Genomic DNA, 21,253 nt, shown 5'->3' with positions numbered 1-21,253 from the left:
TACGAATCGGGTTTGTAAAAAAGTACGTACTTTAGGAAGTATAAACGGGAGGAATTCCTAATAATCTATTATTAATTATACTACCGCTTTATCCTATTCTATTATTTTTTTCTATACTATATTTCCTCTTCTATAGTAGCTATTCGAATTCTTTATTATATCCGGCGTTTTCGCTAGCGTTCTCTATAGATTATATTGATAATAGTGGCCACGCTACAATAAAAATAATCGAAGCTTCGGTTAATTAATAGAATTTAATATAATATATAAGTTGGGAGTATTATACTTCGTACGTAATTATTACGTATTTATCGTCGATTACGTTAGATTATTTACCCGGTTATTTTCTTTTTTTATTAAAGATAATATATTAATAATATTACATTAATAATATTATTCGTCTTTATTTGATTTATCCAAAATGAAGCCTATAATTGATAAAATAAATAGGGTTTGGCCGAAAAATACCTCTATAGGGTTGTAAATCTTAATTTATCTATAAATTAAGCCTACGACTAATAAAATAATTAAGGCTTAGTATAAAAATTAAAAATAAACGGTAGTTATAAGTTATATTTAAGGGAAGTATAGTAGAAGAAGCAATATAGTAAAGAAGTAATATGATAAAGTAGGTACGGAGGATTAATAAAATAAATAGGGCTTAGCCGAAAAGTATATTTATAGGGTTATAAATCCTAACTTATTTATAAACTAAACTTACGATTAATAAAGTAATTAAGGTTTAGCGTAAGAATTAAGAATAAATGGTAGTTATAAGTCGTACTTAATAAAAGTATTAGTAAAGGAAGTAATATAGTAAAATAAGTACGAATATTAAATATTAATAAAATATAGAAGAGTAAATACCGAACAAAGAGAAACTCGTCAGACGAATAAAATAAAATATAAGAACGTTTAATAAAGATTCATTAGAATTATTAAATATAATAAGAATATAATAATAAGGATATAATATATTCTTAATTCGTTTATTTATTATTCTGGTATAGATAAAGGATTAAGTTCCGATTAATTTAACTAATTCTAGCTATACAATTAATTCTAGCTGTAGGTTTTTGAATTTATTTATTAATTTAGTACGAGCGACGACGGTATTAGGGTCTACCTAATTAATTTACGTAGTAACCCCTAAAGCGTTGCATTCTTAGGCGTTTTACGAATTTATATTATATATATAATAAAATAACCGTTAGAGAGGCGGCAAGTTAATACTATATACGATATAAATATTCTAATATATAATAATACCTAAGCTAGTCTTGGAATATAAAGATATTACAATTTAATATTTCGCCCTATAAATACTCCATTAATCATTAGCGTATTATGAGGCTATATTATATTATATATTATTTATTTGCGCGCGGGCTATTCGATTGCGACTATATAAAGTAAATAGTCGGTAAGATTCTATAGTAATACAGACCCGCCTAAGCGCTAACGCTAAAATTTATATTCCCTTACCGAATAGAGAATCATTGTACTACGAATAATATATAAAGAGTACTAGTATATAATTAAACGCTTCGAAGATAATGAATCAATTAGTTTAATAATTTAGACCGGATATATACGTATTTCCGGTCCTAATATTAGAGAGCGCTTACTTAAGGGAGTAATAAAAGTAGCGGGGGCCTATAGCTAAAATATTAAATAAATTCAATTAATAGACCGAAGATAATAAATAGCTAAATTGAGCCGAATAAATAAATAACTTAACTAAATAATCTTATATTCGCTAGATATATTATAAGCGAGGTTATTCCGCGCTCTACGCCTAAGGACGTCTTAATATTACTAAGGCTATTGAAGACCTAAATAAGAAAAGAGTCGACAGCTTGCTCAATTACCCAGTAAATTTAATAATTTATATCGTTTTAACTATTTTAAATGGAAGCCTTAAATAACTTTCCTATTCTCTATACCGGAAAAATATTTATAATTTATATCCAATTCGAAGGATTTAATAAAGCCTTTACGAAAGAAATCTATCTATTCTTTAAAGAAATGAATAATTATGAAATTAATCCTATCGTTGAGGACCTTCTAGATATATTATTAAAAAAGAAAATTAATAATTTATCCCTAATAAATCCCGGATATATAAATTTATGTGAATATTTAAATTTTAGTATTTTAATTAATATTCTTATATTACAATTTCAAGGTTCGAAATTCCTAAAAGCTAAATAAGAACGCAATACTTTTTAATTACTAATCGAACCTTATTAATATTATTAAAACTCGTATAAATTTAATTAAGAGTATTAATATTGTATTCGTTAAGGAATTAAATAAAGTAGGGCTTGTAGGTTAAAATTATTAAGTCGTGGATTAATCTCTAATTTATCCTTAATTTATCAACAATATATTCCGGATTTATTTATTCCAAATTATACTAGGATATCCTACCTTTTCTAATACCCGTATTAAATTATTAATAATCTATTTAGGAGTTTTATTAAAAAGGGAGTATAGGTAAGCATATTGATTATAGGAAGTTATAACGATATATAAGATAGTTTTAGTATCGATTAAAATATAAAAGTTGATAATAATATTATAGTTTTAAATTTTAATAATATTATACTTTTAAATATAATCGGTCTTTAATTTCTTAATAATAAATTTTTAATAAGTTTTTAATACATTAAGGAAAGATTTATTTACTATAGCGCGTCCTTCTTATTAGTATAATATTCGTTTTAATATACGTTTTAATGTATAATAAATCGAATATAGAATCCCTTACATACCCTTTAATAATTAGTTTAACGTATAATTAATACTAATTAAAATTATTAGGAAAGCTAGTAAAAAAGTATATTTTCTCTCCCGGCTTCGAATTCTAATACTTTAACTTATAACAATTATAGCCGGTAATTATCTAAATAGAAATAAGTCTTAAATATAACGCTAATTATTAAAGATATATTCTAAATAAAAATTTACTTTACTTATATACTAAACGAATTTCTATAATGACCTCGATTCTTTATAACCCTATATTTCCTAACGCGTCCTAATCGCCTATACCCAACTAATTATTAAAATAATATTAATAGAAAATAAATTTTGTTCAATTAGGTTAAAATAATATAAAAGATAATTTAGGGATAAATTAAGGATAAATCCGTACTTAATAATTTGCTTAATTAAAAGGACCTTATTTTATCGGAGGCGGATTTCAAATAAAAAGTTTATAACCTCTTCGTCGATTATAATAGTAGACCTTTATTAATACGCCTACTAAATTCGCGAGTCTAGATATTTGTAATATTTAATACTAACCTATTTATAAGTAATATAACGGTATATAACGTTATTTAAATAATTAAACGAAATATCCTTAGCAAGTATTTTCCTCTTTATATAATAGTAAATCTATAATATCGTAAATTAGTTAAGGATTAATCCTATATATATTATTAACTTATTTCGGATTGTTCTACTTTATATACCTCGTCCTATAGGGCCTTAACCTAGGCTTCGGTTAAACCCTTAATATTTATAACGTAAGCTACGCTAGGAATAGAAGATTCGGGGTATTTTAAAATAATTATAATATAATATATCGTTTAAACGAAATTAGAATATTAATTAATACTATCGGATAAATAAGTATTAGGCCTATAATTTTAACCTTTATATAATTAATATTATTATATTATTAATTAATAAAAAATATATTTAAAATATGTTAATAATATATTAATTATACATATTAAGAGGTCGGTTAAGATTAATATATTAGGAGGGGTTATATCCTTTAATTCCTCTAACTTATTAAATTCGGCCGCTATACTATCTACTTATTCCAAATTAAATATTATTAATAATTTAATAAAAACTATATTATTCTATTCAATTAAACCGAATTTAGTAATGATAATTAAACCATTAGCGTTAATAATAATATTATTAACTATTTTACAAAAATAATTTAAGGATATATTAAAGATAATTTACGAGTTATTCGTATATAACGAAGAAATATCGGTCGCAATCAGTTTATAATCGTATTTAAATATATAATCGTTAGTATTCAAGAGGAGTACTCAAAAATACGAATAATATTATTTTTCTATAAGGAACTTCGAGCGAGCGATTAATTATTTCTCTACAGGGAAAGAAAATATTAAGGGGGCAAGGGTCGGATAAGAGATTTTTCATAGTATAGGGTCGGTCTTAGCGTATCCACTTAGGTTAGGAAGCTTTGGTAATAGGGTCGGGTTATGTGAGTACTCCTTACAGAAAAGTATTAGTAGGCAAGATAGCGCAATGTAAAACCACCACAGAACATTTTTCTAAAATTCTACCAAAATTCGAAGGTAGAATTCTTACTTAGAAAAGCTATTTTAGAAGCTTTAAGAAAATCATCTAAGAAAATGAATAGAAAGCAGGGTCCGAATGCGTGCGAAGCCTAGGGGCGCGAAACGCTTCTAGCCCAAACGAGTACCAAACGGAGTTGATAATTCTATAGTAAGAACGCTTGTATTAGGATTTCCACCCCAACGCCTCGATAAAAATTGATGCAACTTTGAGGATACCTTTTTGAATACTCCCTTTTGCTTCCTAAATCTTTTCAGATTTTTGAAAAATGGTCTCGTGGTTGAATGGTTTATCGCGATCGCTTCGCTAACAATTTTCTCTGGTGAACGCCAAGATTCCTGATGTGTCCCAAATTAAAAGACTGTCCCAGAATTTCGGATCCCCCTCTTTAGAAGGTAAAGAGGGGGCAAAGAAAGCTTGGCGCCCAGAAGCCCCCAAGTAAATCCTCCTTGATTTCCTCTCTCGTTATCCGATGTCGGCTCCATTGATTTGCCGGCAGACTTTACGGAATAACCGAGTGTCAGTGTCCAACGAGTCAAGGAAGAGGCAAAATGTTGGGTACCTGAACATTGAATGACAAGGGCAACCAAGGACCAACAAACATCAGGCAAACAAAGGCAGAAACCGTCAAGAAATAGATAGGGGCACATGCGGCAGAGGGGCTAGCCAAAGCCTGATAATTCTCTTTGATCGTTGTATATGCCCATGCGTGTCCATGGCTGTCAGGAGGAGGCAAGAGTTGTCGATGTAAACAGAAGGAAAGCACAGGACTTTCATAAAATGCACAAGGTAACCTGGCATAAACGGCGGTTACTGACCCAAGCCCGAGTGTTTAATTGGCCAATTGGTGCGCGGATCGTCTGATTTCTCCCCGCTAGGCCCCATCACACTGCCTTACGTAATGCGCACAAAGCCGCAGTGATTCAATCTGCCCCTGAGCATCAACGATCAACCAAGTTCAACACAGCACCGTCCAAAAACACCAACGTCGCAGCTGCCGAACAGTGCGCAGCCCTGGCAGCAAGGGATCTGTTAACCATCTGCCAACATGGTTACAGCCATACGACCAAATTGCCGCCTGAAGCCTAGGCAGTGCATGTTTTCATCTTCCATCAAAAGCAAATCCGGATACAATTTCGACATGATGAGCGCTGAAATGCCCTGAGGTGGCCGCTGATCTCACCCGCGCTTCCAACTTCTCCAGCACTCGACCCCCGCAAAACCCCCATTAACCGGGCCCTTGGCGCAGGGCGTGTCAGGGCAGCTTCAGCGGCTTCCGTTTGATGTTGGGCGGATGGAACGTCGCTAAACGCAAACAAGTGGAAACAGCGGCCCATGCACTAACAGAGAACCGCACACTGTGTTCAGCAGACAATGACAACGCGACCGTAGCATCGCCATCCCGCCAGCAATGGACCACAACCGCAACCGCAACCGCAACCTGAACCGCAAAAGCAACGAACCGCGCTTCACGGCTCAAGAGCGCCAACGACACCAGACGACATGAACACGGGCAAGCCGCCCTTTCAGATACTTGAACGCATTGAGGGAACATGACTTCCTCCTCCGACTCCTTCCTCTCCTTTCTCTCCAGACTCCGTCTGTTTCGCAGAAAGATGTCCAACCAAAAGCAACTACGGCTCATCTTTGCCGTCGCCGTCTTCCTGTTCTTCGTCTTCATCCTCCACCCGAGCACATCGCCCGACTTGCCGACACCCAACTCGCGAACCCACCCCAAGTCCTCGTCGTCGATCCCACCACACCACAAGGCACACAGGCCGCCGCCGAAGAAAGGGCGTGTCATCAAGTTCAAGCCAAGCAGCTTCAACTGGACGGCCGCCAAGCAGTTCCACCCCGTCGAGATCACGTACAAACTCCCGACCGGAACCCCCAAACCGCAGAACCTCGTCCAGCACGACTTCTCCGACTATGTCCACGATGCGAAAACAAAGAAACGTCAAAAGGCTGTTCGCGACGCCTTTGTGCGCAGCTGGAATAGCTACAAGGAACGCGCCTGGCTCCGCGACGAACTCGCCCCTGTGACCGGCGGCGGCAAGACCACGTTTGGCGGCTGGGCAGCCACTGCTGTAGACGCGCTCGATACCTTGTGGATCATGGAGCTTTGGGACGACTTCTACCTCGCCGGTAATGCTGCCGCTCAGCTGGATTGGCAGAATACCACCGAAACGGCCGCCAACATGTTCGAGACCACCATCCGTTACCTCGGCGGCCTGCTCGGTGCCTACGATCTCAGCGGCGAGAAGGCCTTGTTGGACAAGGCGCAAGAGTTGGGCGATATGCTGTACATGGGCTTCGACACCCCGAATCGCATGCCTGGGTTCTGGTTCAACTTTGAGGAGGCGAAACGGGGAGTGCAGGTCGCTGGTACCAATGACCACTCAGCCTCTCCTTGCTCGCTCTCGCTCGAGTTTACCCGTCTTTCCCAGTTGACGGGCGATCAAAAGTACTATGATGCCATCACCAGAATCTCAAACTTCCTCAACAGGACACAGACCGAGTCCAAGCTCCCCGGCATGTGGCCGAGGAATATCAACTTCCGTGAAGAGCGCGTTGATCTGGAAAGCCGCTTCACTATCGGGGCCCTTGCCGATTCCTTGTACGAGTATATGCCCAAGATGCACGCTTTGCTGGGTGGTCTGTCGCCATTGTATGAGAAGATGCATCGTGGCGCCATGGATGCCGTGACACAACACCTTCTTTTCCGGCCAATGTTGCCCGCGGAGGAAGCCAAGGTCCACGACATTCTGTTTGTGGGCGATGCCCACGTGCATCCAGATCGTATCGACCGGCTGCCCGAGGGACAGCACCTCACTTGCTTCGCGGGTGGCATGTTCGGGCTCGGTGGTAAGCTGTTCGACATCAAAGAGCATGTCAAAATCGGCGAGCGCTTGGCGCGCGGCTGTGGCTGGGCCTACGATGCGTTCCCAACCGGCATCATGCCCGAGATCTTCACCATGGTATCCTGTGATTCCTGGGATGCTCCCTGCAAGTGGGACGAGGAGAAGTGGGAGGCGCTCGGTAAAAAGGAACTGAAGAAGGGGTTCGCCAGTGCGCGCGATACTAGGTATATCCTGCGGCCTGAAGCCATCGAAAGTATCTTCTTGCTGTACCGCATGACAGGCAAGGAAGACCTGCGGGAGCTGGCATGGCAGATGTTTGAAAGCATCGTGAAGGCGACGGAGACGGAGCTGGCCTACTCGGCAATTTCTGACGTGACGGTAAACGGACCGACCCAGAAGATGGACTCGATGGAGGTAAGTTGTTCGGCGGCAGCGAAGTAACCTTTGGGAATGGCATCAGCTAACTTTGAGTGTGCTGCAGAGCTTCTGGTTAGCCGAGACACTCAAGTACTTTTACTTGATCTTTTCCCCTCCAGATCTCGTGGACTTGGACGAATACGTTTTCAACACCGAAGCGCATCCCTTCCTCCGACCAACGCCGTCAAAGCCCGCTATACCGTGAAGCGCGTTAGAGATCTTATCGTCTGGTCCCATCGAACCACGGTGACGGCGCGCCGAGAACATTGTTCGTCAAGAAAGAACTCGGCCTTGGCAAAGCCGGTCGGCCAGGCACTCACCAGAGGCTTCAATATCGGGGTGACTTTCACAGGGCGCGATAGGTCATTCCATGGGAGTCGTGACACATGGAGCGCAGCTGGAGGGTTGAGAGAGGCCCGTGCCGACTTCAACATGCCGCCGGACATGTTTGGGACTCTTTATACAGCTCGTCCACGGAGCTTCAAGAGTCTCTACCTGGTCAAGCACATCTGATGAGGGTGACGCGCAAATTTAATGCTCATCAAGCGGCAAGTCGCAGTTCGAAACCAGCCATCCTTCAACACTGATAGGACGGCGAGTGAGGCACTAGTACACTAGTGCTGACGGCGAGTATCAACGTCAGGAACAGTGCGCTGTTAGTCGCGCAGGCTCAAGCCCGCACGGTTCTTGGATTGATCATTTGGAGTTCTCTGTCGACATAGATAGATAGAATGTGGGAGTTCAGGCGTTTGTTGTAGTCATATAGTTGCTTTGGATTTTACAGAACGGCGCAGTTAATTTTTTTGTATTTCGTCCTGCTTTGCGGTCAAGATTGCGATCACGATGTTCACAAGATTCGAAGTCAGAAATAGCACAGTACCTCCAGCGCTATAGGTACAGTGGGCTCCCGCGGTACCTTACAGGTGTCTTCTGGGATCATCCCAGCGCCGCATACAAACCTCACCAAGACTCTTTCGACGTCACTTCATCACAGCACGAGAAGATGATGTCGTCGGACAGCTCCAAGCTTTTAAACACCCATCATCAATCAGTCCAAAGACCCCGTCTCCCACCGGATACCGGCCGGGAAGCGCCGTGGCTTCAACACGAGACTCCCTGGCGCAACCTGGGGGCTTTCTAGCATTGCCCGGGCGGCCGGGCGGCTAAAGCACCACACAAAATCCGAAGCATCAAGTGTCGCAGACCCCTGAGCGCCAACCAATTACAGCGTCTCGGTTCGCTAGTCTAGTCGCAACGGTCCCAAGGGGTCGGCGCCCCGGGCTGTCGAACGTAACGAACGGGTTAGGTGACATCGTATCACCTTGGGTTCTGTTCTAGGTACCGTCTCGAAACCTTCTGTTCAGTTCATTCAGTGAAGGATTGAGAAGGGGGTTATAAGGTACAGTCAAGCATGGAAGTAAGGGTTTGCCATGAAGCAACGGTGGTCCCAGTTTGGCTGCCGGTTTGGCTGGGGGACCCGATGGTGACCTAGAGGTAGGTAGGTAGGTAGGTAGGGAGTCCTCGGCTTGTTTGTGTGTACATACATGGACTTGCTTGCATCCGACAACGGATGGGGATGGGGGATGTGGTGTTTGATGTTTTGGGACTGGAGGACATCCCATCTTTCCACGTCGTTTCCATTGCTTTTTCCTTTCCAACAAGTTCTTGGGCAAACTCGTCGGGTTTTCTTTCTTGAATTGCTTTCTGTCAATTTTTCTTCGCCTGCTTCCTTTCCTTCCGTCTCGTTCGACATTGCTGGACATTGTTTACGTTCCCTCAGAGGTTCCTTGATCGCTGGTTCGAAACATACAAACCTTCCCGTCCTTACCTTCTACCTACCTACCTACCTACCTACCTACCTACCTACTCGTCGTCTCTATTCTATCGGTTCTGGGAAACCTTCCGTTCGCTTCAGTTTCAACACCTACCATTTTACTTCTTGCCGGTTCTTCTCCCTCCTCTCTCCACTCTAGATACAGACGTCCACGAAAAGCCAAGATATACAGCCAGCCGTTATCGATAACCCGTCGGACTCAAACCGCATATTATACTCGTCTATTACCTTATTCACCGGCAAAGAAGAAAGAAAGAAAGAGACCGGAGTTGAAAACAACCGCGCCGCGCGCACTCAACGGGAACCAAACCGATCCAACCATATCCATACCATATCCATACCATACCATACCTCCGATCCGAGCACATCGCCTTTCTGAATTCCACTTCCCACCGACCGCCCCTACGAGCATCCCAAGCGGCATATCATCATCATCAAACCCAAACAATACCCCCCTCACCAACCAACCCCCCCTTTTCCAAACCTTTCCAAATCTCCAAAAAAAAAAAATGGGTCAAAACCTCTCCCTCTCCGAACCCTTCGCCGACACCTCGGGCGTCGTCCTCTCCCCCAGCGACCGCCACGCCGACATCATCGTCGGGATAACATGGGCCTGTTCAGCGTACGGCATCGGCGTGATTTTTGCCGCCGTCAGGCTTTTGGAGCGGTGGTCCGGGGAGCACGGCGAAAAGGGAGTCAATCTGGCGAGCGTGGTGGGAGCTTTTCTGTGCGGATCAGCGTGGCCTCTGGTGCTTATTTATCTGATGGTTACGGAGAAGGAGACGAGGAGGGGGGTGCAGGGGTATCCTGGGACAATTGGGGTTGGGAAGGTTTAGAGGGCCTCTAGAAGATCGAAAAGATTTGAGGGGCAAGGTTGGGGTGGATGGAGATTTGGGAGGGAAGGTGGTTTAAGGGGGAGAGGGGAAATGTAAAATGGTTGGAAGGGTAGACAGACTCTGGGAATGTCTACCTCTAGCGTTGGCATCGTCATGGGAGAGGCATGGACTGGAACTTTGTGTTGAGCGAGGAGTTGAGGGAGTTGGAAATTGTTCCTCCGACAACATGAAGTGTTGGCTCTGGCTTCTTTCCATACATACCTACCTATGGGTCTTGGGGTGGCCCCGTGTTCCATAAGACGGAAGATGGAAGACGTTTCTGTCTATTATCAACGGGACGATTCGTTAACGTTGATATTCCGAACCCTAGCGTGCCTCTAACTCCCATTCCTTCTATTCATCCTTCCAACTGCGCAAGACGTGCCATGCCGGTGCCACTCAAACATGGGCATGAAGGACACCAAACTCTATATCTCCCAACGCCAGTCCTTGAGGCTTTTGTCGACCATTCCACGACCATCCACGACTCGACGATGTCATGGACAGTGAGGAGAGACTTGGCCCTACACTCATCCCTCCGCTCAACCCTCTTCGTCTTGTACCACCCCTTAAGCTTCCGACAAGCTGCAAATCAGATTCCGCACCTGCATGTTCTGGTCGAGTAGCACCATGTGCAGTGGCGTCTCGGCTCGGGGCTTGTGCTCTTGGGCTTTGACGAATCCCAGCCGTTGTTCCTCGCACCACCGCTTTGCCACGGCCCCCTCTTTCAAATACAGTCGACCACGTCCTTCTCCACCATGCCGTATTCTTCGTTTGGTACATATCCTCATCCGATGGGCTTGGATCAAAGTCAAGTTCGAGGTCGTTGTCGAGACCATGGGCACGCCGATAGTACCGGTTGAAGATGAACCACAAGGTCACGCAAAGACCGCCAGTCGCCAAGGTGGAGAGACCTATTTGGCACAGTTAGTTGGGAGGCCATGATGATCGGTAATCAAGCACTAAACCTGGGAGACAGAAAGCACGCAATGATAGAATAGCATAGAGGTACTTACCGAAAACCTCGGCGAGGGGTGAGCGGTTCCATATTCCTGGAAGTCCATCGATGCTTAAGGCTAATAGTCCAACAACAAAGGACAGAGGGGCCTTTTTGTTTGTGTTTGTCAGCTTTGTGAGACAATGTGAAGAATATACCTATTGTTATTGTGTTGGACTTACAAACAGAACCGTCACTGCAGTGAAAACAAAGAGCATTGTCGACTGCTCACCCATGGATAGAGCGTCCTCGAGAGTTGCTTCTCGTTGACGCAAGTCCAGCAAGGTGGTAACCTGTACATCCGGCGCGCTTAGTTTTTAGTCAACCACTTTAAATTGATCCGATGTACGTACCATGGACCGGACACGTTTAGCTTCATCCTCGAGCATATCAAACCGTGCCAGGATCTCTCCCTCGTGTGGTTTGGCAACCTTGTTAGGGTTCTTGCCTCGAACCTCACTATGGAATCGATCAAAGACCTTGGCCTGATTTGACAAGACTCGCTTAATAATCCCGATCTCACCAATGGTGTCATCGATGTCAATAAGGATGGCGGTTTCTTTCTGCGTGTCTTGGTAGAACTTGTTTGGGTCTTTGCTAATCGAACCCATTCCCTTCTTCAACTTATCAAAGCGTTGTGTGACTTGGAAGTACTGCGTTGTGATCAAATAGCAGGTCAGAATCGTTGAGCACGATGTGCATGAGAGTGGCAGGGGAGTAAGCAAAGAATATGAATTAAGCGAAGGAGACCTACAAGCTGAGCGATTGAGGCTGAAAAGGCCTCTGTGTATGGAAGCAGCACTCTTCTGAGCTGACCACCGTGATGTTCGTCATCATTGAAGATGGCATCCGGGTTGAGAGACGGGACAAGCGCCTTTGCCTCAAAAGACATGCACGCTTTCAGAATAGCCTTGGATACAATATCTATATTCAAGTCCTCGCCGCCGTTTTCATGGCTTTTGTTGTGAATGTGTCGGTCATCACTGATGCTTTCCAGGATATGAAGCTGCAGTTGTTGTTCGTTCCCCCTGTCCCACCTCTCCGGGTATAGAGTGACTATTGTGTCTAGAGATGTCATACAGATGGTTAGAGAAGGCACGGCACATGATATCGGCTCAGGTGAATCTTACCTGCGTCGAGTTTGAAAAGCCAAAAATACGGGACAGTTAAAAAGTCATCTGACTCTTGTAAGGAGATAGGTTCAGACGCAAGCACATGTCCCGGGCCACCGGTGTTCGCGTTTCCCTGGTCCCCGGTGTCCGCAAGTTCCTTCACCAAGGTACCAGGGGTGCCAGGCGTTGCAGGCGTTGCCGTGGCCAGTGGGCCTGCCCGATGTTGGGTTTGGTCAGGAGACTTCGGGGGTCCGATAGTAGGGCCCACTCTGGATAACATGACTGGGTGCCCAGATTGCGCCAGCTTCTTCTGGTTACTCGATTCACTATGCAGAGACTCAAAAAGCCTCTTCGAATCCTCTGGAGACATGCTTGTCTCGGTGTCTGAGCGTTGAATCGAGAATCGGCCTTGCGACTGTGACGTCGTTGAAGCACCAGTGTAAGTCCTTCGTGGGCTGTGTGGAGGTCGCGGTGCCTCGAAAGATGTCTGTTCCACCGGCTGCGGCCCTTGTCCCCTGGGAATATGACGTGCCGTGTCGTCTTGTGCCGGAGTTCTGTCATTTTCTGGTGATCCTGCTTGGGTGTCCATTGGTTGCTGGTGCTGGTCGGGTTCATGTTGAGGTGCAGGCTCTGTCTCTTCATACTGCGCATTGACTTTTGTCTTTTCGTTTGGATCCGTAAAGTCATGGTCAGTCGGATAGCCCATTTCATTGAGAATCCGTGAACATCTGTTCTTCATGTATCTGATGTATCGTACCATGACCTGGTCATTATTGAGGAAGTCCAGTTTTTCGTTATCCAAGTCGTCATGATAAGATTGGTCGAGGCAACGAGGCAGCGGTTGGTCCATGAAGCCCACTGCCTTGAGCATATAGCTAAAGTGCTTCCTTGATCGATCATCAAGGTGCAACTTTGTTTCTTGCCTCGGCTTCGCTTTCTTCTTCGCTTGTTCTTGGGCTACCAGCGCCATCGAAACATAGTCTTTCTTATCAACATCGACCACAGGAAGCTACAACAGCAATGTGATCAACATTTGTGCGCGCAAAGGTAAATATGGGATATGCGACTTACTGCCATCGCATAAATGCTTTCTGACGTAGGTCGTTCATCGTCAGGGTCGGTTGGGCCGCCGTGCTTCAAGCTCTTGAACTTCATAACGTCAGATGTCTGGACATGGAAACCTCTGGACAAGTATGATAGGGACACACATACCTTGAAGTGCACCTTTCCCTCCGGACCTGTCACATCAACCTGTTTGAACATGTCGTTGACAAGCTTTTCGATCTTCTGATATGACTGTAGATCGCGTCCTGAAGCAGCGTAGATCCTCTTCGCAAGGTCAAGAACAAGGTCCCTGCTAGCAATTGGCAGATGGATCCATTTCTTTTTGGCCTCCGACCGTTTCTTGGGAATGTTGAACCGCGTGTAAAGATCCTCAGAGTGTTCATGATCATACACCAAGTCCCAGATCGGAAGTACACGCCATCTTGTGGATAGGTCGGGTACCCAGAGGCTGCCTTGGAAATAGCGACACACCTCCTCTCGGGCACCTTCAGGAGATATCGGTCCTGTATTGAACGCAGCCTTGTTTATCCAGTGGTTGACAGCGGCATACTGGTCGCTGCCGTGAACAATAGGGGGATTGTCGAACTTGTTTTTCGTGTCAGTTGACGCGTAGAATGATGGCAAGTGGCCGTTCCCATCGACAAGCTGAGCATTTGCTCCCCTCTTCAATAGATAAAAGACGCAATCGGAATGGTCATTGATGCTTGCGAGGTGCAGTGCAGTAAAACCTTGAATGTCGGTGGCATCGAGGCCAACACCTTTCTGTTCCAGGAGAAAGTGAAGGATATTATCTCGGCCCAGCTCGGCAGCAGTGTGAAGAGGAGTTCGCCCTCTTTTGTCTCGGGGATTAAGAGCGGCGTGTTTCTGATACAGCTCAACGACGCTGATATGGTCGTTCTGGTTGATGGCTTGGTAAAGATCCGCTGCCGCCTGGAGACGCCGTTTGTTTTCCTCCTCCACTTTTTCAAGATAACTGGAGAAAGACAGGGTCCGTGCCGGGGATAGCGGGCTCTTGTCATCTTCCGAGCGTCTGGGGGTTTGAGGCTGTTGACGTTTCCCACCGGATCGGAAGAACTCTTTGAGCCGCTTCAACTTTTGCGAAGCCTCTTGCTTCCGCGGAGGTCCCATCTTGCGTGCTGAGAGAACGCCAAATCCGATGTGTTGTGATGTTGAGACGGTAGAGGTGCCGCACACCGAACTGATGGCGTTCCGAGGGATGGTGCTGGCGAAGGAGAACGTGGGTGTTTTGTGTCCCCAGGGTTCAGTACCGAGCACTTGTCGCATTCATTGAACATGGACGTCGTTAGGCAAATAATGAAGAACTGTTGGGCGGATGGGATGCTTGTGTCCAATGAGTGGGCACTCTCTTTGCCATGCATTAGCCCCTCAGGCTGGGTCGAAATCTACATGGCTTTGTTGATAGGGATAGGTAGAGCAGCCAACGACACACGCGTATCTCGCCGACAGGTAAGGTGGTACAATCGTGTACCAGTGAGCTTTGCGCCCTCATGAGCGCAAAAGTTCCTGACATGGCTGAGCTGGATGGAGATCGGGCCTGGAAGGACTCGGCTGTCGTGTGTCGGTTTGCTTGGGACGTATCCGCTAATTTTAAAAAGGTTAATATATTAAAACGTACTATACTATTAATTAATATTCAAAAGGTTGTAGTTTGTAGCGCTTAGGGTATTAATTATTTTAACTTATAAAAGTATATATTTAATAAGGAAGACGCTCCTAATTTTAATTATAAAAAGAAATAGAAGATAAACGTAAAGGAGAAATACGGCCTAGATAAAAACGCGAAAGATTTTTTATAGCCGAAAAAAAGAGGAGGTATTATATTACTTTATAAAATTTGCGAACGAGGCTTTTACCTAATAATATATTATTAGTATTTAATGTTTAAAGTTAGAGATAATCCTAAATAGAAGTTAAGCGGCCCTATTTAGAAACTTATTAATAAAGATTTCGAAAAGTATTCCAAAATTAGTGAAGAGGTTAAGAAGGTTAGGAATTAAATACGGGACCGCTTTATTACCTCTACGTAGATTATTACGTTATAATAATAAAGGAAACGAAAAATCGGTATTTATAATTTAGTATTTTCGTTAAATAAGGTATTTTTAATACGAATAATAGTAAGGATAATATTTATCCGCTTAAGAATTCTACAATTTTCGATTTTAGGGCTTCTATTTATATTTTTAACGAAATTAATTATTTTTTATTATTTTGAATAGCGTCCCTAAAGGACCGCGTTTGGGTTAGAAAATTTTAAATATTTATTAAGGGCTTTAAAATTATAAACGTAAAAGTATAAGGAGAGAAAGGTATTTTAAAGCTATGGTTAAAGGAGGTAGCTTTCCACTTTGATTTTATTATAAATTTTATATTACTCTACTTGCTTCGAAAGTAGGGTTTTTACTAGGACTATAAACTCCTAAATAATTACCTTTATTGATTAGACGGCTTATTCTTTTATTTCCTTTAAGAAATCCATTATTAAATAATTTTTAAATATTTGCCCTTCTCCTTTAACTACGCCGCCTTCTTTATTCGTCAAAATTGCTTTAATTCCTTTACTAACCGTCGCATATATAAAATACCTACGAAACTTTAGTACAAGCAATTCGGTTATTACGGTCCTTAAATCTTCGAATATTTATATAACGTCGAAGGCGCTAGATTTAGAGGCCCCGTTACTTATTAATATAATATATATAGTATTTTAAAAATTAAATAATAAATTAAATGAAAATTACGCGACCGAGAGTTTAGCGTAGGGGAATATTTCGTTATTAATTTCCTTAATTATAAAGAAGGGAGAAGAGGTTTCAAATATATTATATTTCTTATTTATTAGTAGATTAAATTTATTTAGGACGTTTATATAGTGAATAAATAAATTGAACTTATTATTAAAGGGCTCTTCTCGGTTATTAATACAATTAACTACCAATATAATATTAAAGTTACATATATTAAATATAATAACGAATTTAATAATTAATACGTTAAGATTAAACTAATTATACGCTTTATTATTTTCGAGCCCTTAATACTTAATACCCAAAATTAAAACGTTAGTACTAAGCGCTTAAGGGGTATAATTAAAAAAAAAAAAGCGCGTATAATAACGAATAGTATAAATTTCCTTTATAATTTTTAGCCTTAAATCGTTTCCGTTATAATTTATTTTACTAACTGATTATTTAAATATTTTTATAATTAGAAATTTCTATACGAAAGATTCTATACTTTCGTCGCTTACTATAAGGGGGTATAAACCGAGCCCTATAAACTTAATTTTAATGATTTACGTATTTACGGCTATAAAGTATATATAATAACGGGTACTATATAAAAGAAAGAGTAAGAGTTCAAGAAATTTTAATTAAAAGTTTAAATTAGATTCTTAATCAGTTACGCTTCCTCTTCTATTTACTAAATTTAAAACCTTTAAACCAACCGTATCGTCTATACCCGTAATATATTCTTCAACGAAGATTCGGTTTATTTAGGAAACCTTAACGATTTTAAAGAAGGATTAAGGTTAATTAGCGACGAAATCGCCGATTTACTTAACCGAATTAATTAACCTCCTTAATTATCTATATAATACTTCGAACTCTTTAATATAATTTAAAATATAGAAAATAACGGTTTTACCCCTCCCCTACTATTATTCTTTAATAATAAACTTTGAAGAGATAGTAACAAAACTAGTTTAAAACTATTAGAACCTACTATTCAAAATAAAATATGTATTGACTTTATACTCAAATATTCTACCCTATTAAATACACTACTAACCTCCTTTATTATTAGGCTTATAACCAATTTATTAGAGCCTATTCATTTCCTAACCTTTAAATTATAGGAAACCTTATTTAATATTAGGAAATTCGCTTAATTAATAGGATAATACTAAAGTAAAATAATTATAAAAGTAGAAATTAACTATTTAATTGCTAAAGGTAATAGGTTAGATTCTATTAAATATTGAAACCTTCTCCTAGTTTTAAAAATTTACTACGATTTCAAATATTACAATTTGGGTAATTTCTTTAAACAAGTAGAGGAAATATATTTTAATAGTTATAAAGAGATAAGGTTATAGGTTAAAATAAATAAGGACGTCCCCCGTATTAAAAGTCGTTAAATCTTCGATTATATATAGGTATATATATATAAATTTAATAAATATAATCGGTTATTAAAAATAAAAGCTCGCTTTATGATTAAAAGAAATTAATAATATAATTATAATAAGGAGACGTATACCTCTATATTAATCAATCGCTTATTTTAATTAATTATTGTATATACTACTAAATTTAATTTCGAATTTATTTAATACAATACGGTAAATACCTTCGTTAATACCTACCTCGATAAAGAGATTTATATATATATATACTCCCTAATTATTGAAAGTATAGTACTATCCTTAAACTCCTTAAGGCCCTCTATAATCTCTAATGTATTCTTTTACTATAATAGTGAAAATTCAATAGTACCTTCTAAAACTTGAGGTTTAAACCGTCACTCGAAGACCCGTATATCCTTAAACGCAATAGAATTTTAATTTTCTATTACGTCGATAATATTATTTTCGCTTTTAATAAGTTTAATATAATAAAATTACCTGGGTTACAAAGAAATTAGAGGAGAAGTATAAATTTATTAGCGGTAAAGACCTCTAATAGTTCTTAGATATTATGATTATTCGAGATCGAAAGGTAGACTAAATTTAGTTATTTTAATACAAATATATTTATAAAATTATTAAATTAATTAGAAATCCCTATGCTTTTACCTTTATTCTAATAAATAACGAAGAATTTATACCCTATAATAGCGTAGCCTCTTTTAATAAAATTCGGAAATACTAGGTCGTTGTCGGCTCTATAATATAAGCTACCATAATTACTTAATTTAATATTGCCTTCGCTACTAACCGATTAATTCGTTATAACTATAATCCTAATCTTCAATATTATAAGGTTATTAATAAGCTCCTATATTACCTTTAATTCTACTTTAATTTTTCCCTCTATTACAATACATTAGCGAAATTCGAAATTGCTTCAAATATATCGTACGCTGATAACTCTTTAAATTGAAAAAGTTTATAAAGATTTATAATTAGTCTCTTTAATAGTTTGGTTTATTAGAGTACTATTAAATAAGAAATAGTATTAATGTTAATAATAGAAATAAAATTCCTCTTTATTTTAAATATAGTAAAGGAAGTTATTACTATTATATATTTATACAGGGAAATTAATATTCCCCTTAATAAAGATATTTTTATTATCGGTTATAATAGTACTTAAACGATACGAATATTTACTATCGAGATTATAGAATTAATAACTAAATTTAAATATATTAATATCTATTATTATTATTTAAAGTAGGAAATTATAAAGGGAAGGATTTAAATTGAGTATTTAAAGACAAAGAAGATACTAGTTAACGGTTTGACGAAGGTTTTAGGATAATTAGAATATAAGAAGTTCTAAGAATTAATAGGAATAGTAAATACACCGCTTTGTAAAGAAACGGGAATAAATAAGGAAATTACAAATAATATATTAGAAGTGTAAGGTTATCGTGCCGAAGGGCTTAAGAACCAGGCCCGAAGAGTAGAACGTTATAACGAACCAATAAGAGCGATAAGGTAGGTAAAGAGGCCGTTATAATAAGTAGTAGAATAAGTACAATCACGATAGAAGCGTATAATCGGAGGCCGGGCACCAGATCCCGGGCCTATTAAAGGCTCGCGTACAAAATAAAAACCTTTATAGCCTGACCGGATATTTTCTACTAGCTAAATTAAAATCTACCTTTTAGAATAGACTTAATATTATATACTAAATATATTCTTACCCTATTTTACTATTATTTTACAATTCCTTAACCTTTAAAATATTATCTACGAAAGCTAGGAATATAATTAATATTTAAAAGGAAAATACCCGTATAAAAATACGGCCGTACACCGCCGAAATTATTCTTCGGAACGGGAAATAATATTAGAAATACTCGTAATTAAATAGAATATTCTAGAATAATCGGGCAAAAATATTTTTAATATTAAAAGAATTCGGAATAATATTGATAACGACGAAATTCGAAATTATAAAAACATTAATATATATTCAACTAATAAGGACGTTCTTCTAATTACGTAGACTAAAGAATCCTTTATTAATATTACTACTAATATATTTACTATTAATAATTATAATTAAGATTAATCCTCGTTTAAATTTAAAGGGGTCTCTTTGTACGAAATATTATAGAACTAAAAATTAAAACGCTACCTCTCTAAAAATTCACGTACGTTTTACGCTTACTATTGTTATAGCCCGTACTAATATAAGGAGTATTTTTTAGAGTATAAAAATAAATATATTATTCGTTACTATTCAGTTACTTTAATATATTATTATAAGGGTTCCTATTTATTTAAAAGCAAATCCGGGTTAATAGACCGCTGATTCAAATCTTTATCCGTAGAATCGTTTTAAATAGCACAATTCTAATCCTCCTTAGGGAATTCGTAATATTTAACCAATAGTTCGCTTTAATCCTCGAAAACCATTAAGGATCGTTCAAGATATCCGCGTAGATACTAATTATACCCGAAAAAAACCAACCCCTAATCGAAAAAATAACCCCCTAATTTTTAAAAATATTCTTTAAATCGTATTAAATAATAATAAATTTAATAAAAAAAAGAAGGATAAAAAACCGACCTACCTCCGAATATCTACTTATAATGTATTTACTTTATAATTGAATAATATTAATACTAAAATCAAAAATTAAATTAAAAATTTAAAAATAAATAACCGAACCTGTAAAAATATTAAAGATTTTTAATTCGTTTCATAAGCGCTTTTAAAAATTAATAATAAAATTACTATTTTATAACGAACCTTCTCTATAAAATTCATTTACGAAAATAATCGAAAATGAAATAGGACTTAGGAAAACTTCTTATAATTCGTTGATAAAGAATATATTATACCGGAATATTACAAATTAAAAATTAAGGAACTCCTTTATTAAATAATTTAATATAATAATAAAAATCCGTAAGTTCTATAAGAACGGTACTAGGTTAATTATTAACGCTTAGGCTAATCGCTCGCTAGTAACGAAAACTAAGTTTATAATTTCTTCTTCTAATTAAAGAAGGAAATATATTAATATTTCTAAAATATAAAAACCTTTATTAAAGACGCTTAAGACGTAGTTTAGAAAGTATTAAATTCGTTATTAAATGGCCGTAGGAAAAATATATATAGAAGGGACTTACCTAAATATAAAGAATTTTAATAATTTTAAAAATTGTAAAATAATTTTAACGCCGAATAGTCGGAGTATTTTAAAGACTGTTCGAATAAATTTTATAATAACTAGAAATAAGAATAATCTTCCGACTAAATGGAAGTAAATTCTAAAGGTCTAAGATTAAAATGTTATATTTATAAGAAAAGGGAATATGTCATGGCATGGCTGGACAGGTTACCAGAGCACTGGCCACTGGGCAATGGGGTGCCAGGTACAGGGCACCATAACACATCGGATGGAAAGAGGCTCATGTTCTTATCGATAAGACCGTACGGAAAGGGAAGGCGGGAACGAGTGGCAGTTTTGACTTATATGTCCAGAACCGTGATGCCCTCGTTTGACAGCTTCCTTTTCCTCCTTACACTTAATAT

General features: G+C 39.0%; 4 protein-coding genes across 4 annotated transcripts; 2 read left to right on the top strand and 2 right to left on the bottom strand.

The window, feature by feature from the left end:
* Positions 1 to 4,674: 4,674 nt before the first annotated feature.
* On the bottom strand, positions 4,675 to 5,292 carry B0H65DRAFT_463268 (uncharacterized protein). Its single transcript, XM_062826693.1, has one exon. The coding sequence runs from the start codon at positions 5,001 to 5,003 to the stop codon at positions 4,707 to 4,709; it is 297 nt and encodes a 98-aa protein (XP_062683471.1). The 5' UTR covers positions 5,004 to 5,292; the 3' UTR covers positions 4,675 to 4,706.
* Positions 5,293 to 5,798: 506 nt separating this feature from the next.
* B0H65DRAFT_174171 (glycoside hydrolase) lies at positions 5,799 to 7,927 on the top strand. Its single transcript, XM_062821415.1, has 2 exons — positions 5,799 to 7,628; positions 7,696 to 7,927. Exons 1-2 carry the CDS (start codon positions 5,907 to 5,909, stop codon positions 7,834 to 7,836), a joined length of 1,863 nt encoding a protein of 620 aa, XP_062683470.1. The 5' UTR covers positions 5,799 to 5,906; the 3' UTR covers positions 7,837 to 7,927.
* A 2,047-nt stretch (positions 7,928 to 9,974) lies between these two features.
* B0H65DRAFT_548167 (uncharacterized protein) lies at positions 9,975 to 10,301 on the top strand (the record flags this gene model as incomplete). The annotated part of the gene is made up of 1 exon (XM_062829560.1): positions 9,975 to 10,301. One exon carries the CDS (start codon positions 9,975 to 9,977, stop codon positions 10,299 to 10,301), a length of 327 nt encoding a protein of 108 aa, XP_062683469.1.
* A 608-nt stretch (positions 10,302 to 10,909) lies between these two features.
* Positions 10,910 to 14,642, bottom strand: B0H65DRAFT_423566 (uncharacterized protein; the record flags this gene model as incomplete). The annotated part of the gene is made up of 7 exons (XM_062824467.1): positions 10,910 to 11,126; positions 11,524 to 11,630; positions 11,691 to 11,900; positions 12,092 to 12,402; positions 12,468 to 13,458; positions 13,521 to 13,598; positions 13,662 to 14,642. 7 exons carry the CDS (start codon positions 14,640 to 14,642, stop codon positions 10,910 to 10,912), a joined length of 2,895 nt encoding a protein of 964 aa, XP_062683468.1.
* Between the last annotated feature and the right edge of the window lie 6,611 nt (positions 14,643 to 21,253).

The sequence above is a fragment of the Neurospora tetraspora genome, assembly GCF_033439725.1.
Source record: "Neurospora tetraspora strain CBS 560.94 chromosome Unknown B0H65scaffold_3, whole genome shotgun sequence".
NCBI lineage: Eukaryota > Fungi > Ascomycota > Sordariomycetes > Sordariales > Sordariaceae > Neurospora > Neurospora tetraspora.
The sequence above is the reverse complement of the archived record's forward strand: the minus strand, read 5'-3'. Positions and strand labels throughout refer to the sequence as shown.

Coding starts and splice junctions, on each gene's coding strand:
- B0H65DRAFT_174171 (XM_062821415.1), top strand. CDS start 5,907: ATGACTTCCTCCTCCGACTCCTTCCTCTCCTTTCTCTCCAGACTCCGT. Junction 7,629..7,695: donor AGAAGATGGACTCGATGGAG/GTAAGTTGTTCG, acceptor AGTGTGCTGCAG/AGCTTCTGGTTAGCCGAGAC.
- B0H65DRAFT_463268 (XM_062826693.1), bottom strand. CDS start 5,003: ATGTGCCCCTATCTATTTCTTGACGGTTTCTGCCTTTGTTTGCCTGAT.